Source organism: Neopsephotus bourkii, unplaced genomic scaffold, assembly GCF_033783945.1.
Source record: "Neopsephotus bourkii isolate Nb327-2 ecotype Australia unplaced genomic scaffold, CSIRO-AGI_Nbou_v1 NB_335, whole genome shotgun sequence".
Lineage (NCBI taxonomy): Eukaryota > Metazoa > Chordata > Aves > Psittaciformes > Psittacidae > Neopsephotus > Neopsephotus bourkii.
The window spans coordinates 1,054,192-1,072,519 of NW_026900841.1; the positions used below are offsets into that span (position 1 = coordinate 1,054,192).

The 18,328-nt window shown below is 40.3% G+C and overlaps 1 protein-coding gene across 1 annotated transcript in view; it reads right to left on the bottom strand.

Annotated features, from left to right (window-relative positions):
• The window catches only part of SPAG16 (sperm associated antigen 16), a 422,997-nt gene that overhangs the window by 105,058 nt on the left and 299,611 nt on the right, over positions 1-18,328 (bottom strand). Inside the window, 1 exon segment of the mRNA XM_061348067.1 lies at positions 6,528-6,654. Within this exon segment, the coding sequence (XP_061204051.1) occupies positions 6,528-6,654 (127 nt within the window).

Genomic DNA, 18,328 nt, shown 5'->3' on the forward strand with positions numbered 1-18,328 from the left:
TCTTGTTCAACATCTTTGTCGCTGACATGGACAGTGGGATTGAGTGCGCCCTCAGCAAGTTTGCCGATGACACCAAGCTGTGTGGTTCAGTTGATGCACTGGAGGGAAGGAATGCCATCCAGAGGGACCTTGACACGTCTGTGAGGTGGGCTGATGCCAACCTCAAGAAGTTTAACCATTCCAAGTGCAAGGTCCTACACCTGCGTCGGAGCAATCCCAGACACAGCTACAGGCTGGGCAGAGAAGAGATTTAGAGCAGCCCTGCGGAGAAGGACTTGGGGGTGCTGGTCGATGAGAAAATCAACATGAGCTGGCTTCAGCGTGCGCTCGCAGCCCAGAAAGCCAACTGTATCCTGGGCTGCATCAAAAGGAGCATGACCAGCAGGTCAAAGGAGGTGATTCTGCCCCTTTATTCTGCTCTCGTGAGACCTCACTTGGAGTATTGTGTGCAGTTCTGGTGTCCTCAGCAGAAAAAGGACATGGAACTATTGGAACAAGTCCAGAGGAGGGCCAGGAGGATGATCACGGGCTGGAGCACCTCCTGTATGAAAGACAGGCTGAGAAGTTGGGGCTCTTCATCCTGGAGAAGAGAAGGCTGCGTGGAGACCTCATAGCAGCCTTCCAGTATCTGAAGGGGGCCTATAGGGATGCTGGGGAAGGACTCTTCGTTAGGGACTGTAGTGATAGGACAAGGAGTAACTGGTTAAAACTTAAACAGGGGAAGTTTAGATTGGATATAAGGAGGAAGTTCTTTACTGTGAGGGTGGTGAGGCACTGGAATGGGTTGCCCAGGGAAGCTGTGAATGCTCCATCCCTGGCAGTGTTCAAGGCCAGGTTGGACAAGGCCTTGGGTAATATGGTTTAGAGCGAGGTGTCCCTGCCCATGGCAGAGGGTTTGGAACTTGATGATCTTCAGGTCCTTTCCAACCCTAACTATTCTATGATTCTATTTCAATCTATCTATATATCAAGCTCTCTTCACATATTAAACATCGATTTGCAGAGTTTACTACGGTCATGCATGAGTGTCCAATGAACGCATGCACAGGCATCCAATTAGCTCATGCATGAGGGCCCAATGATCTTATGCATGAATGCCCCACCAGTTCATGCATGTGTGCCCAAGCAGTTTAGGCACTGACACCCAATTACACATAAGCCTCCAATTAATTTACATGCAGCCCTGCCAAATGTTTGGCTTAAGCTGAAACTGGGAAACAGAGAAGTGTTTACTTAAGCACTTGTTTCAATCTTCATGTTTTCTTTTTTCTCAATACCCAGAATCATTAATCAGAAGTTTCCATTAATCAGAAGAAACTTAAATCAGTAAAAATTGCCCAAATTGAGACTTACCTGTGACAGCATACACATAGTCAGAACTGAGGTAGAGACTTGTTTTGAGCTACTAGGGGAAAAGCACCCTAAGGAATCAATTGATGTTATCAAGTAATCTGCCTCGGAGATTAAAGAACACAGAGCAATAAAGTGTTGCAATGAAAAAAGCTTTTTAGTCAGAAATGGGGGTCATAGGGAAAAACACACATTAATGTCAGCACATAATTGCACTATATGGACAAAATCAGATGCTGCTAAAAAGATTACTGTGGTAAATTCTGCACTGAAGGATTTTTCTCTCAGCAAGCAGAGGTTTAACTGTAAAAAAGAAGGAGATATATAAAAAAAAGAAAACTGCAGAAACTTCAGAAACTGCAAAAAAAGGTAAGATAATGAGTCAAGATCTTGCCCTTCTCTGGTTCTGTTGATTCCGGGAGGCAGACCCCTCCTGAGATCGAAGAGGTGCAGGTGCAGACCCTGCTCTCCCTACATCCAGCTGCCAACTACGAAGTCCACTGTACAGCTTCCCAGCAACAGAGAGCTTCTTCTATCCTGGAAATATCCCTGCCCTACAAAGATGAAGCTTCATCTGCTCAGTGTCACTTGAGCAATATCAATTAACCAAAATATGAACAAAAGAAAGATAAAAAACAGGTATTGGTCACCTCAATATCAGCTTGTCTTTGCAGCCAATATGCCAACCAAAACTGAGGAAATAGAAGACAAAAATAAGTGGGCCCCTGAAAGCAAGATCATACCTCTAAATAAATGAGACTGCCATATAACAAATCAATATTATTTATGTCTTATTTAAGAAATAGAATATACACTCAACTAGGCACATATGAACTTAAAAATACAATTTATATTTCTGAATTTTCCCCCTCAATTTACAAGGACTATTTCTGTCAGCTCTGTTCTAAGCACAGAAATTGCTACCAGATAAGGAATCTGAAAACTGTAATTCTGGAACTTTATCTGAATACTCAACACCATGAGAAATTCTGACAATCTAAGGTTTAATCTCCATGCCTCCATCCCTCTTGAGGCTTTTCTGAATCTCCCATGGCTTTAGTATTATCCGTAATAGCCCAAATAATGTCAAATGCAAATACTGAAATTGCTTCAGCAATCTCATCTCAGAAAATCCCATCAATAATTCTGTATTCAGTAAATGATGGGTAATATAAACTAATTCTTTAGATCACTATTTAGCACCAAAACCAACTCCAGATGCAACAGCAAACAATTGTCACCCACTGGACTAATGGCCGGCTTAATGATAATGGTCCTGTGTAATGTCATGTGGTGTGTAATTAAGCAAATGAAGCTTGCTTATAGCTAGCAATACTGAGCAGTTACCCTAACCTATATGTTAGGTTACCCCAACCCTATGGTTGACAGTGGTACCATTTGTTCCACAGTCACTTCCTAAAACACAGTGTCTCTTGAACCGCCGGAATTCCTGTCCCCTGAAATAAATCATTTCTATCACAAGGTAACATTGATCCTGGCATTTCTCAGCTTTCACATTAATTTACAACCTCTACATTATTTTAAGATACTCTCCCTCTAAATAAAACAGGTACATATTGCCCTTTTTGATGTTCAGAGGCATTGTAAGGCTATTTATTCATGCTCTGACAGAAAAATCACATACCCTTCACACATTTTTAGTGCCAAGATCAAGACTTGGATGGAGGCAGGTTAAGTGGTAACACCTCATCGTATCTCCAGATCTCAAAATATAGCAGTGTACCTTTCGAAATATTGTTTGCTTTCCCTTGGCCTTATTGTAACTGCTATTGATTTTGCACCTTTCCTGTTGTAGTGGGATTTGTTTGTTTTGTTTTGTTATGATAATAAATAAATATGTTGTAGCATATAGAGTCCTCTACAGCTTCTCTCTTACATATGCAACACTGTGTTATGATCAGTTGTATTGTTTTCTAAACAGCAAGTGGAAACACAAAAGGCGATGACAAAAAGGTGTTTAAGGGAACACTACACAGGATATAAGCATACGGAAATGCTGGTTAACTTGCATATGAAAAAAAGTGATTTTTAGTTTAAAAATCAGATACATTGGGGTCTGTCTTGCACAGTTGGTTCCACCTCTGAGGCCATTCACAGCACACAGAATTCAAAGGACACATTCATTTGTATTTCTGATATAATATTGAATAATATTCAATAATATTGAATAATATTTATGTATAATATTGAAGATCACTACTGCAGTGGACTGAGTCCTGGTCAACTCCACCCCCAGCTCTCATGGCAAGAGAAAGACTGGGAGAAAGAAGAAAATCCACATAAAGTGCAATGGTAATTAATCATGTAATTATTTCTCCTCATTCACAAGTATGTCATATCAGAAGTCCACCTGTAAGCTGACCTGAAGAAAAGCTAAGGCAGAGCCTGGCTAAAGATTTAGACACAACTTTTTTTCATTAACTTATTTGGGATCTGAGTGTGGCTCTGATAAAACTTTATAGTCAAGCATTCATGCCACAAATAATAGCACTGAGATCACCAGAGTTAGCAAGGACCAGCCCCAGTAATGCCTTCAGAAGAATCCCAGTAACTTACAAACTCACTCTTGATAGTAGCTCTTTGATAAGCAACTCCCATCCAGTGCATGTCATACCAACAAAAGATAGTGCCACTTCAAAACAAAAGGTGAGATGTGGTTGTCTACATTACATTTGCAATGCTAATTACCTGAAAACAATCCAAAGGAAAACCAAACAAAAATCTTCCATTAGCTGAGAACTTACTATGGCTGACCTCAATCGTGTTTGCTGATACTAACAAACTTTTCATAAACCCCTTCATTATCAGCTGTAATTTAAATAATTATGGGGTAGAAGTAAAAGAACTGCTCCACCATGGCTCTCTGATCTGGTAATTAAGTCTACCTGTAAGATGATGAACAACTTCTTTCCAATCTATGACTATAAATGCCATCAAGTTTTTACACTAAGTGGTATAACATCACCATGAGAGCCTGAGGGATGCAGCTGGAAGTTAAGCCACGCTTTGCTAAGGTAAGAAAAATCCACCCAAGCTCCTCCACAGACAGAGGTCCCAAATGTAACAGATGTCCCATGCCCAACAGGCTGTTAGTTAAACATAGGATATATTATCCCATCCCTATTTATATCTGGAATATTCTGGCTGTTTGATGTATTTTGACGTGGTTATTATTTTTAGTTAACTCCACTCAAATGACTGAGTAGTTTATATTGACCAAATTTCATGAATTACTGTTTAGACAAACAATGCAGGAACCTGCTGGATTATCCATGTAGCTCTCTGCTGTTGCAGGCAAGCACATCATTCAGACTTTCTCACTGATGTATCAAGGGGTCTTTTAGGATTACTCAGACCATTATGGTTTAGCAAAAAAAAAAAAACAAACAAACCAACAAAAAAACCCCTATGATAACATGGTGTCTGCATGAGTTGAACATCCACAAACCCAGGTCCCTGGGATATTCACATCAGACTAGGTCCCACACTGCATTGCAAACAGCACCCAAAGCAACTGCACCCAAGCAAGCACAGCTTTGCTAAAGAATACCACATCATTCCTCCCAGATGTGGGGCAGAAAGTCCATTCCTTCCAGCCACTCATTAAGTAAATTAAATACTGCTCCATAACAAATAGATATTAGTATGCTTGTATTTGTACAAGGTACCTATTCAGAATAGATACTGCCTGTTCATTTGGTAAGTGGATGGTGCCCTCCATCCCTGGCTAGGTGCTGTAGGCACTAACAACAACAGGAATTGCAATAGTCACTTCTAGCTAGATCTTTTTCTGTCATTAGTTAGGTGTGATTGCATCCTGTTGCATTAAGCCTCACAGAATCACAGAATGGTTAGGGTTGGAAGGGATCTTAAATTCTGATCATCCATCCCAATTTGATATCTCTGTTGTGTGGTTATTCCTACAGAGAATATTTTGAATTTTATCCAAATGATGGAAAAAATTGCCCCTTTAGATCACCTGAAGCTGATAATCTTTCTACTGGAGAGCTCCCATCTGGCTAGAAATCTTGCTACAGCATTTTTCAGGGATGTGATTCCTTTGCAAATGACCCAACATTATTAGAAACAAAAATGCAAAACTTCTCCAAGTCCTCCTGAACAAAAAATGAGCTCTTATTCCAAATTACACACAGAAAAAGAATAGTGGTTAAATTTGTAAAAAATGGACAGTGTCAATGCAATTTTTTCCCCTTGGAAATGAAAATATCTTATTTAATGGTACAGAAGAAAGATCTGTGAAATCACTATAGAAGTAACATAGAATGTGATGGCAAAGTTTTCTGCCAAGTGATTTAATATATTGGTATTACACATTTCACAGTATGTGGGTCATTATGACAAAATATCATACTATTATTTTTGTCTAATTATTCCTGAATTATATCTCATATTCTATTGAAGCATTACATTTTATCCACATAACATATAATGCAAATAGATATTTTTTTTCAATATACCTATATACATTACGTTCTATATTACTGTATTATATCACATCTTACTGTACTACCTTTGAGTAAGAACGATTTCCTAAGCGAGGCTCTAACTCTGTGATGCAACGTGAATGTTTGTCCATGCTTTGGAATTGCAGATTAATATTGGTTTTAAACCAAAAAATATGGTTTACAGCAGTCCCTCTTCAAATGAAAATCCATGTTCATTCACAATATTGCTGACATGGTAAAACAGGCTTGATGATGAAAAAGAACTGGTTAATTCAATTCTTCGTGCATAGTAAGCAGTCCTGTCAACACAATGAAGTTCTGAGGCAATTATAAGAGGATTTCGGAAGATTGGTTATGAAATGCAACTACAGAATTTGCAAGTAAAAGAACAAACAATAACGAAGAATAAACATCACCAGAATGCAGGTAATGTGGCTATGTTTTTTAACTACATTAATTCTGCATTTTATGAAGTACTTTCATAATTAATTGTACTTTCTGTTACTGCACATTTTTCATTTCATATGGATCATTAGTCCAATTTGCCAAGCTAGTCCACAGAAAACAAGGGTATTGACCATTGGCATAATCAGGCAGCTCTTCTTGAAAATCAGCACATCTATGCTGTTTCACACAAACTATCTGGTTTCAGAACAAACTACATCTGAGGATGAGAAGATAGAATCGTACCGGCATGATCAAAGACGGCCTGGTTGGCTGGATGTGGGCCTGCATCTACAGATAAAACAGGGACTGACTTCCGAATGTCCCAGAGCTTCATCATACCGGAGGAGTCGCAGGAAGCAATCAAATCACCCTGTCAATGTTGGGGAAAAAATTAAGGCATCATTTTTGTATTTCTGCAAAGAAGAAAGAGTATCACACAATGTTATTGTATGTGAGGTTGTCACAGCCACTTAACAACTATGGGGACTTGAACAGCAACAATACAGTATGACTTCTAAGGAGAACAGTTGAGGAGAAACTAAGAACAAAAGAGAAAAGAGGTTATTTTGAATTCTGATACCAGTGTCCCCTAAGAACACGGCTTGTGATTACACACTTTTTTTTTTTTCTCACAGAGACACAGAAATGGCCCTTTAGCCCTGATTTTTCACTTGTCTACTCATGCTTTCAGTGTGAAGAGTAACATTAGAGAATAACAGACACTTCATCATTCATTAACAGCTATGCTAAAGACAATCTCACTCATTTCAGTGAATCAGAAACATGCAGGGACTACCTATGCAAGGAAAGACAGCAGGAGCATGTCCCCACGCCTCTCTTCAATATTAATTAAAAAAAAATCAATAACTAAAACAGTGGCAGAAGTATTTTGAATATGTAGCATATGAACAAATGGAAAAATCCAACACGGCAGGGTAAAGAATGCCCAAATTTCACTTTGTTTAGCCAATTCCCGCCACCATGACAGAAAGAAACCCCTAGCTACCCATGCAGAAACATTTGCTTTTCATTTTAACCTCCTAAATAAAGATTTAAAATCCCCAAACCAGCTCAGCTGGTTTGCGCCCAGAGTTATCAAAGTCAATATATTTTCCAATTTATGCAAGAGTGTAAGATTAGATTAAGATATACTCTTTTGAAGGAGAAGCACAATGCTATGGAACAGGTAAAACATGGGTCAGATGCTGCATCCATGATGTTTTTATATTCAGTTAATTTTTGTGGTTTTCACATAAATAGTACCTGCAAAAAAATATGTGGAGTTATCTAGCAAATAGAGGAATTAAGATCTGAAAATATCCATTGACTTCTCAAGTAGAAAGTAATGGCCTGTGAAACACTATCATGGTATAAATATAATGAAATCTTCAGGTTCATTTGGAGGAGATCTGAGATGTCAAAACTCCATTCTAGCTTATTACAGGGAGTAATGCAGAGTAACACCAAGAATCAAAGTAATCATTGCTTGGAGAATTTAGCCAGCAATGTGCAAGCTCTCAACACCTGCTGCTTTACAGAAAAGCTCAGTAACCACAACTACATCCCCCCTCAGCATTGTGATGCTGAGCATTGAGGAAAGGCTATTTGTTTAACTTCTTCACCAACTGTACCCACCTAATTCTTTTTAATTTCATTTGGCTCCTTTCATAAAGTTTAGCCTATACAAACAAGGTTAAGCAAGCCGGTTGGGAAACAAATGACAAAAAACCCCAAATACAATAGCTACACTTTAAATTGTTGTATGGCTTAAACTCCACCTCAATACAGCAAATTTTGAACGGGGAAAAAAAAACCCCAACAAACAACCAAAACCAAAGGATCATCCTGGATATAAGACTGGAAAGGCATCAAATCCAGTCTCCTACTCTTACAATCAGTGCTTTCCTACATGTGCCACAATAAAAGTACTGAATCCCAGATTAGCTGGAGATCCCCTATCCAGCCTCCACTGCTGATCAAGAACCTGCCTTTCCTTGCATTTATAAACTTTTCAGCTCATAAGCATAAACCAGAAGTTTAAAAGCACCTTTTCACATGCCTACTATATCCTTTAGGTTAAATACAAGAGATGCTTTTGCAGAAATATTCCTCCCCTTCTCTGTCCATGATGCGTTCCACTTACAGTATTACTCATATGCCCCCCTTGGACCATATTTTCCAGGTTAAACAGCTGAAGCTCTTTCTTCTCTTCTCCCCACCCTTTTTAGACAGTATGGAATCTGGATTGACTATGAATGTACCCATCCCTGATTTTTATAAAGCAACTCTTGCAAAACTGATGACCAATTTTGGAAGCCTTGACTTTCAGAGAGCTTAAAGATGCTTATCTCAGCTAAGCAGAGGTTTCAGTAAAGCTGGCACGCGGCAGCAACTACGAAGGAGGAGGATGGGACACAAGACCAAATGCGACGTCTCCTTTCTATCATTATGTATCACTTCAGTAAATGGAAGAAGAACTGAGTATGTGCATGTAGAAAGATGCCTCCATTCCTCATTCAGCTTCTGGACCAGCTCTCCACACCTTACCATCCTCTCTCCACACCTCACTTTCATAGAATCATAGAATAGTTAGGGTTGGAAAGGACCTTAAGATCAAGTTCCAACCCCCCTGCCATGGGCAGGGACACCTCGCTCTAAACCATATCACCCAAGGCCTCGCCCAGCCTGGCCTTGAACACTGCAGGGATGGAGCATTCACAACCTCCTTGGGCAACCTATTCCAGTGCCTCACCACCCTAACAGGAAAGAATTTCCTCCTTATATCCAATCTAAACTTCTCCTGTTTAAGTTTGAACCCATTACCCCTTGTCCTATCACTACAGTCCCTAACGAAGAGTCCATCCCCAGCATCCATATAGACCCCCTTCAGATACTGGAAGGCTTCTATGAGGTACACCCAAACAAGAACATGCAGTTAACTGGCAAAACTAAACAAGCATTCCAATGTTCTTAACTAACAGGTTTCCATAATAAAAGTAAAATGAGTGGGTATATTTCTCCCCAGTTGACTACCACAATCCTCAGAGACCACTCCTCAAATTCACAGCACCTGCACCATGGCCTTATCTACCCAAAATGCAATGAGTAACAAGAATTGGATAGGCATTTCATGGACTTATGATTCATACATGCATAATACAGCTACATAATATGTAATCTGTCTCTTCTTGGTGTGCATGACAGGCAGAGCAAATCCCCATGCACCTGGTACCGTAACAAAGTAATTATCAGCTTTCTAGCCTATCATCCTTGTTATAGAGTTTATTTCGAATCATAGAATAGTTTGTGTTGGAAAGGACCCTAAAGATCATCTAGTTCCAATCCCCCTGCCACATGCAGGAACACATTCCACTAGATCAGGTTGCTCCAAAGATTATGTCCATCACTATCAATATTCCACTTGGGAAATCACTAGTATCCCTTATATCTGTTATTTCATAACTTTTAATATGACTTTGAAATATTCTTGCATTTTACTCCTAATTTTATTTTTTCTGTCCATAAAGGCATTTTAGTAAAATATACCTTTTATTTGGGGGTAGGGGTGGTTGTTTTGTTTTGTGTTAGAATACGCCTGTCTTCAAACTTGTTTTGTATGTGTCCGATATGCTTCAATTTAACAAATGCTCCTTAATTACACCTTTGGTAACTAAGCAATTTTGAACTAGATCAGTGGACAGCCCGTCTGGATAAGACTGCATATAACCCACTCAGTGTAGTTACAGAAGACACTCTAGTGCGTGCTTTTTGTCTGCTCATTAACAGGCATGCCCATGGACTTTCAGTATGACATTTTTCTCTTAAGTAACAGCAAGGGCTGGCTAATAGATCATAGTAGCATCAAGAATGCATCACTGAAATAGATACTATGCAAACATGGATCAGAGACAGTCGCTGGTGCAAAGTACAACTGTAGAGCTCTTTGACCTTCCCACTGGTCCTGACTGAAAGACCATTACTAGCTGCATAATTATGAGGAAAACAAACTGATATACTTTAATTACAGGTTCTTCCTTCCATTAGTTCATTTTGCTACCATAAAAGAAGATACATACCCCATCCTCTTTCAATCTTGCTATTTTATTCTCTGCCTTATTTTCCCCCTTGCTACCAGAGATCCCTAAGAATCACAAGGGGTAAACAAATCTTTCCTTCCCAGGAATTTACGTGATCAAATTGTTAATATATACCAGGCACACTGAACCACCCTACCTTGTTACTTAAGCTCTCTTTCACAAGGTGATTTGTACACAAAATCAGAAAGGATAAGCCCCACCCCCAACCCTTGAGGATGCCATCTGAACAGAAGCAGTGGTGGCGAAACGTGGTCTGAGAGCACCATCCCACTGTACTAGCTGCTGTGGAAACAATTGAGAGAAGATGGTCCAGCTCTAAAGAGATTACCATCTTCTTAGCAGCAAGATTAACCAGTTCTTGCTGTCAATAGTCTGCAGACTTTTTATAAATATCTTCCAGGTATAAACATACTGTGCATAAAATGCAACACCCAGTAGCATATTTTGCCAGATTCCGATGGAAAGGCAGCAGACTTTATCTGCAGACAGATATTAGAAAACATAGGGTTCTGATGGTAACACATCAACACAATGCAAACAGATTCTCTATCAGCCTCAGCATACCCAGTCCACAGATATATTATTAAATGCATTAATTATTACCGATAACTAGGCAGCTGCTAAGCTAGAAACACTCCAAAAGGACTTTGTTGATTAGCCAACTTTTATGTATCACCACTTCTTTTGATGTCATCTCTATCATGTGCCTGTTCTAAATCAAGTGAACTGAAGACACGGGGTAATAGGAAGAAATAAACCAGGAATGTAATCAAGTTTAAGGATAATTTGAAGCTACGTGCCATTCAAAGAAAAAGAAAGGGGTAAGTAATATGTTAAATGAACTCATCTGCATCTGGCTACAGGCCATTTTAAAATCTATAAAGTGGAATCACTTTGAATACTCCTATGAGCTTTTGGCTTTTTCATTCTTTTTACAGTTACTATTTTAGTTATTCCTGGAATAACTAAATATTCCTCTGGCATAACAAATTGCTGATGAGCTTAGTACCAATCTTACCAGTCTTGTTACCAGTCTCTGTACGAGGTAAAAGGAGTTTGTTTTGTGTACACAAAGTGTGGTTGAAACTCCTTGCCATTAAGCCCCAGTAGACAAAGCGGCCACATGAGGAATAGCTTCATTTACCTCAAACTGAGGCAGACTTGAATAATCTGCATTCCTAAGATGCTCCCTGTGGCACATGTCCTAAGTCACTTAAATCTACCACCATTTCCTACGTGTTTAAGTGAATATTTTTAAGAGAAGAAATCGCCACCTTCCACATTACAGCATGAAGCACATCAGAAACGTAATGAGTTACTAGATCAGGTTACCCGTAACGCAAAACCTAACTACACTCAGAAAACATAACAGGGGGCACGCATGCATGGCAGAGTTCAACCACTGTGCCACTCCATCCCATGGGGTGGAATTGGGTTTTCTGAGCCGCAGTGAGTGAAGGCAGAAGAATCTCAAGAGAATCCAGGCAGGGGCGAGTGACTTTGCTGTAGTCATTACAAGGAAAAAGATTTTAATGTCCAATTAAGCCAAATGAATTATGTAAAATATGATAAAGACGGAGGGAAAAAATGCAGATGTAGTCCATTATTAGACTGATGATTAATCAATCACCACCCATTTTTGAAATATCAGATTGAAATCACCCCAGTTTCAAATTAAAATAGCATCTTCTTAGCAAGACATGGAATTACTTATCCCAGCAAAAATACAGAGCTGCACTGATTACAACTTTGAAAGGGTAGTGGTCTATTTTTATTAATTATTTTCATCAAGAGTGGGCAAAAAAGGATGATTAAGGGTTACTGAGAGGCAGCACCAGTGCTTTCCCATATGCTTTCTTACTAGCTTTTTCCTTTGTTAGTTTTGACTTCTGCACTGTGATCTAAGAGACAAAGGACCACTCCTGTTTCAAAGCAACTGAACACCCAGAACTCAAGCAACTGGGTGTGCCTCGCTCCCTGTGACATTTTTTACAGCTTTGAGTAAACATGAACTGGTGAGACACCAGTTCTTCTGGAGTTGAGGTGAATCCAAGATATTGATGCAGAAAGAATCTCAGAAGTTCTCTCAGAACTTCACTGTTGGTTCCTGCAAAAGAGCCCTCCAACTTTATTAGCAGTTGTCAATGAACAACTTCTAATTTTGCCGTATGTAGAACTGATACAATTTGCTGCAAGAATTTGGTTGTTTTGCTATACCTATTGTGATGACTGATCTACTGTAATCCCTAGATATTATGGATCAAAGTACACGTTTTGAGCATGTACTAACTGTACATGCTCTGTGGCAAAAGCATCCTCCTCCTCTAAGCCAGCTCTACGTGCACTGAGCATTTGAACAAACAGGCAATGCAATATTTATTATGAAAAAACATTATGGATTCAAAACTACAAGAATCTGTTCCAAGCTCTCTCTTAATGCCATTTACAAGGCAGTATCAGCATCTACTCCAGTAGCCCAAAGGAGACACCTCAGGATAATGGATGTTTTATGCCCAAGGGAAGCAGGGATCATTCCTGTCCCAGCTCCGATTCCTTTGCTGCCAATTTTTCCTTCAGGCACCTCAGCAGCTGAGGATCATAATGAAGGTGGTAATCCAAAACATGCTTTACAAACATAATAGGGGAATTCTGTGTCAACGCTTTCCCCTTTCACATGATGCTGCAGCCCAGAACACAGGCATACCATCACTTAACTGTAATAAAGGTGAGAGAATGTTAGCACATCAGAAGTGCTGTTAAAATGTTCCTTCAAATAAACCACTCTAAATTATGGTTCAAGTTTAAATACTTTGCAATTACTTCTGGTACACACTGGGACCTGACCAGCTTCAGCTGTAATATGAGGATCATCTACAGGTACTCAGCAGCATGCAGCTGGAGACAGCAAGTCCTGGTGGAAAACACAAAGGGAGAGAGGCACATGGGTAAGTGCTGGCTGACATGTGAGTCCTATTAGTGCAAACAACCAAACAGAGCAAAGGGAACAAGCACACAGTCCTCAGGAGGGGTTTTGAGCAGAAGGGGTATTTACTACAGAAAGTAGAGGCACAGAGATTCCTCTTTGAAGTGAACAATGACTGGAAGTCTACTGCTATTAGAAAGTGGAGGAGAAAAAAAACGTACCAGGAAGTGGAAAAAGCATGTGGATGAGAAGTCTGTTCCGATAAATGGACAAGTATGTGCGCCGTCACATAAAGATACCAAGGTAGATCTATTTTACTTCTTATCCTCATTTTCTCACTGATGATCTTGATCAAGATGAAGATTATCATAAAATTATATTATTTCCAGGTGATTAGTTTTATCCTTTCAGAGCATAGCGAGACTCACAAAGAACACCCCTTGTGTCCACCAGAGGAGGAGCTCCATTAAAAGTAATCAGTGTAAATGGCAGAACTTTGTTGAATCAGAATTTCCAGTTCTACTGTCTTTCAGAAAGAACCATGTCTTATGGGTCTCTTGTCTTTTTACATGCACTCTTCATGCTTTCCTCTTGCTGTGGGAAACAGAGGGAATCTCTCTTCCCTTTGCCACACGGAGTAGCAGGAAGTGCCTGGTAGTGTTTGAGGGCAACAACACCTGCTAGGTTTGCAGAAACCCTTTGCATAAATTTACATAAGAAATGCAACATCACTATACTCCCTGCAGTTCCTGCTAGCTGTGGTTGACACCGCACTTGAAACAGTACTGCAAAGGAAGCAGTACCTTTTGCAGGGAAGTTTAAAATAATCAATTTTGTTTTTCCTTTCTAACCATCAAAGAAGTGCTTTTGAATTCTGGGAGCTCTGCAGTGAGAGGAGATGAATGGTAATTGCCATTTCTGGCTTTCCTCTGTCTTCTGAGAGCCACCACGACTACAGTGAAGTCAGGTGCCATCATTACCTGATTAGACATTCCTGAGAGAATAAGCATAAATTCTAGGGTACACCATGTTCATGTACAGGGATTTCATTGTCATTCAGTTCCTTAAAGCCTAAATAAGTACATTTTCTAAATCTGGGTATTACCCACTGCAATAATGCCAAAATAAAGACATAATACATACTTTCATACATTCATAAATTAGTATAGTGGCAATATATCTATTGCTGAAATGGGAAAGAGTCCATTTAAAAATGCAGAACATCTAAGTAACTAAAAGGAAATAAGTGTCACTAAACCCCATGTGCTTTTTTAACCAGGAACTATCAAAGAAACATGTAAAATTAAAAAGTTTAACTTAATATCTGGCTCTTTATCTTGTCTTTGAGCATTTTTAAAGGGAAATTAAATGCATAAAGAAGAAATACCAACAATATATAAAATATATTCACAGAAGTTTGCCCAATTCTGAACTCTGGTAAGTGTATGAATGTTTCTTCTAATTTCAAAGTATTTCAGGCAAAAGAATGCTCAGTTCAACAAATACCATCCCATTATTTCCCACAGGAGAGAGTCCTCCATGCACTCCCCCAACATGAGTCCTTCCCACAGGCTACAGCTGTTCATGACCTACTCCAGTGTGAATACATTACATGGGGTGCAGTCCTTCAGAACAGACTGTTCCAGTGTGGGTCCCCTGTGGGGTCACAGCTCCTGGGAGCAAGCCTGATGCTGCACAGGCTCCCCTCTTCATGGGGCCACAGGTCCTGCCAGGAGCCTCCTCCAGCATGGACTGCCCATGGGGTCACAGCCTCCTTCAGGCATCCCCCTGCTACAGTATGGGATCCTCTATGGGCTGTGGGTGGATATCTGCTCCACCACGGGCTCCATGGGCTGCAGGTGGATATCTCCTCCTCCATGGGCTGTGGGTGGATTTCTGCTCCACTGTGGGCTCCGCAGGCTGTGGGGCACAGCCTGCTGTCACCATGGTCTGCAGCTCAGGCTGCAGGGGAATTTTTGCTACTGCACCTAGAGCAGCTCCTTCCTCCTGCACTGACCTTGGGGTCTGCAGAGCTGTTTCTCACATTCTCACTCCTCTCTCTGGCTGCAATTGCTTATCCCAGAGGTGCTACCACTATTGCTGCTGGGCTCAGACTTGGCCAGCAGCGGGGACCATCTTGGAGCTGTCTGCACTGGTTCTCTCAGACATGGGGGAAGCTTCCAGCAGCTTCTCACACAAGCCACCCCTGTAGCCCCTCTGCTACCAAAACCTTGCCACACAAACCCAATGCATCAAAATAGAATAATAGAATAACAGAATAATAGAATAATCATCATTCCTATCCCTGGTGGACTTCAGCTGTACATTCTCAATTATTTACAGATTAAATAAATCTGATATCCAAGTACCTTCTAATAGTGATATTTATTCAGCTACAGATAAACTGTATTTTCATAATAGGGAGGCCTTTTCAAATCTGGCCCTACTTCCACTCTTGCATAAATTGATGTTAAGCTCAAGTTTGTATTATATGAACCCACATACTATACAACCATGTATACAGCACTGTTTCAAGCACTCTCCTTCCCTTTGGACATGATTTGTTAAGTGGTAAACAGTTCAAAGAATCCTCTTACCAAATACAAATAGAATACCAATATTCTATAGAAACAGAATACCAAACAGAAATGACTGGTCTAACCTTAAGTTAATTAAGCTTTTGAAAAGCCAACTTTGTACAAACAGGCTTTTTGTTGGAAGAGCTGTTACCTGTCTGCTTGCAGCCAATGCAAAACCATAGCATATGTGATCAGGTAACCCAGATAAGGGAATGTGAGACCCCCATCTACACCTGAACACAGCAGACTGGGAGTGCTGGGTGAGATGGAGGGAGCAAATTCAGTGTGAGCAGACATATCTGGATCCCTGGGCTCACAACTTAGCGCTGAGAACCTGCAGTGATTCCCATTCATGTCAGTGCTAACAGCAGCAGTGCGGATAAAGTCTCAATGTATTGAGAAAATGACTGTCACATGAGAGAGTTACAGGGTGGGGATGGTGAGCTGCCTTCCAATGTCTTTTAAAACATAATTTCCTGGGAAATATCACTTACAGAGAGAGGTTTGACTGTTCTGCAGGTGGGAAATAGAATTTAAAAGAACCTAGAAGGATCTCTGCATTCTGATTTTGCTTGGTTTGCAAAAGGACACGTTTTAAACGCAGCTGTTAAAATAAAGAATTATGCTGGGGCCTGGACTCACAGTGTCCATCTGCCACACAAAAGTCAGGCGTGCTGGGCCAGGAGAGGCATTTGAAAAAAAAAACTTATTCCTTAGGATACACAAATTAAATCTTCTCCTCCAAGAAAGAAGGGCAAAGTTTTGCACAGTGCTTGCAGTCTTGCATAATAAACAGTGCCTGCTTCGTGTAGTGTATACGCAGAGGGTCACATTCACTGCAGAACACAGAACGCAGCAAACCAAATCTCATTAAAGGAGATAATCTCTTTTTCTTATAGTTCTGAGCAAGTGGACATTGTATGTTTATAATTGTAAATATAAAGTCTGAAAACATAAAAGAAAATGCTGTACGGTCAGGTAATTCTCGGTTTCAGCTGAGGATCTTTCTAAGGGCCAATCTGACCTAAACCATACAGGTTTTTTAAGGTTACCCAAAACCAAATTACGTCAAAGTTAGTTAAAAGTGATGCCACATTTTTTCCTGTTGGGATTTACAGAAATGTCTAAAATCCAGATGCCTATTCATTACCCCAGACTTGTATCATGAAGAATTTAGACAAAGCTTCATCACATGCAAATATTTAAACAAAAGCAAAAACTGATTAAAAGCTTCAATTAGAAAAGTTAAATATTTCATTTACTGCTGGTTCAGAACAAATGAATGAGATAGTATGATGGCAGACACCTGCCTTGCTCCTAACCCATGTTCTTCATCTACATCTCCATGTGGTCCACTTCTGGAGCACAAAAGTCTCAGTGACCATGACTAGAGGCTTTCAGCCATTATGGTACATGCAGTCTGCCCCCAGGAAGAGCAGCTGTCCCTCTGCTGTCTCACTTCTATAGAGTCCATGTGCTAGTAGCTACCACATTAACCTGAGGTATGTCTTCCACTCACAGCATCAAGACCATGTAGAACTATGAGGATCCAACAAAGAGCACACACCACAAAGAAGGGACTGAAAAAACTGATCAGGCAATGTCTCCTACAGAACACAGGGCCTTAAGATAATACCTGTGGACAGGCAGATACCCATCTTGTAATACGTGGTGATGAGAAGGCTGAAAGTGATGCCTCTACAAATATTGGGTAAAAACTGTATTTCTAAGTTGGGAAAACTGTATTTCTTTTTTTCCATGGCAAAGAAAGAAAAGAGAATGTGAGGCAGCTGCTTTTTCAGCAGTGGTCAATCACAGAATCAACTAGGTTGGAGAAGACCTTTAAGGTCATCAAGTCCAACCACCTCCCCAGTACTGCCAAGGCCACCACTAAACCGCATCACTGAGGGCCTCATCTACATGGTTTCTGAACACTTCCAGGGATGGTGACTCCAATGCCTTCATTTTATGGGGAATAAATTTTTCCTCATATCCAACCTAAACCTCCCCTGGCGGTTTCCTCTTGTCCTATAACTTGTTACTTGGGAGAAGAGACGAGCCACCTCCTGGATCCATCTGCCTTTCAGGTAGCTGTAGAGAGCGATAAGGTCCCCCCTGAAACTGTTATAGCAAGATTTTTTGCTTTCCATTTCCTGATCGGTTTGAATTGCTTTCCTAGAACCTACCACCAGGAAGAAGAACAAAAGAAGGTCTTCTCAAATCTGTACTTCTCCACACTGGTCTGGGTGAATGACAGAAAAAGAACTGCATTTTGCCCAATTTAGAAGTGCATAAATAAGTTCTAGCAGCAGTTGGTGCATTAAAAACTGACACTCAAGGTTTCTTGGTCACCATCATCTACCATGAGTGAAAGAAAAAAGGCTTTTTCTCTGTCGTTGACTTGTTGAGTAAAAACCTATTACTAAGTTTTTCCTTTGCAAATGA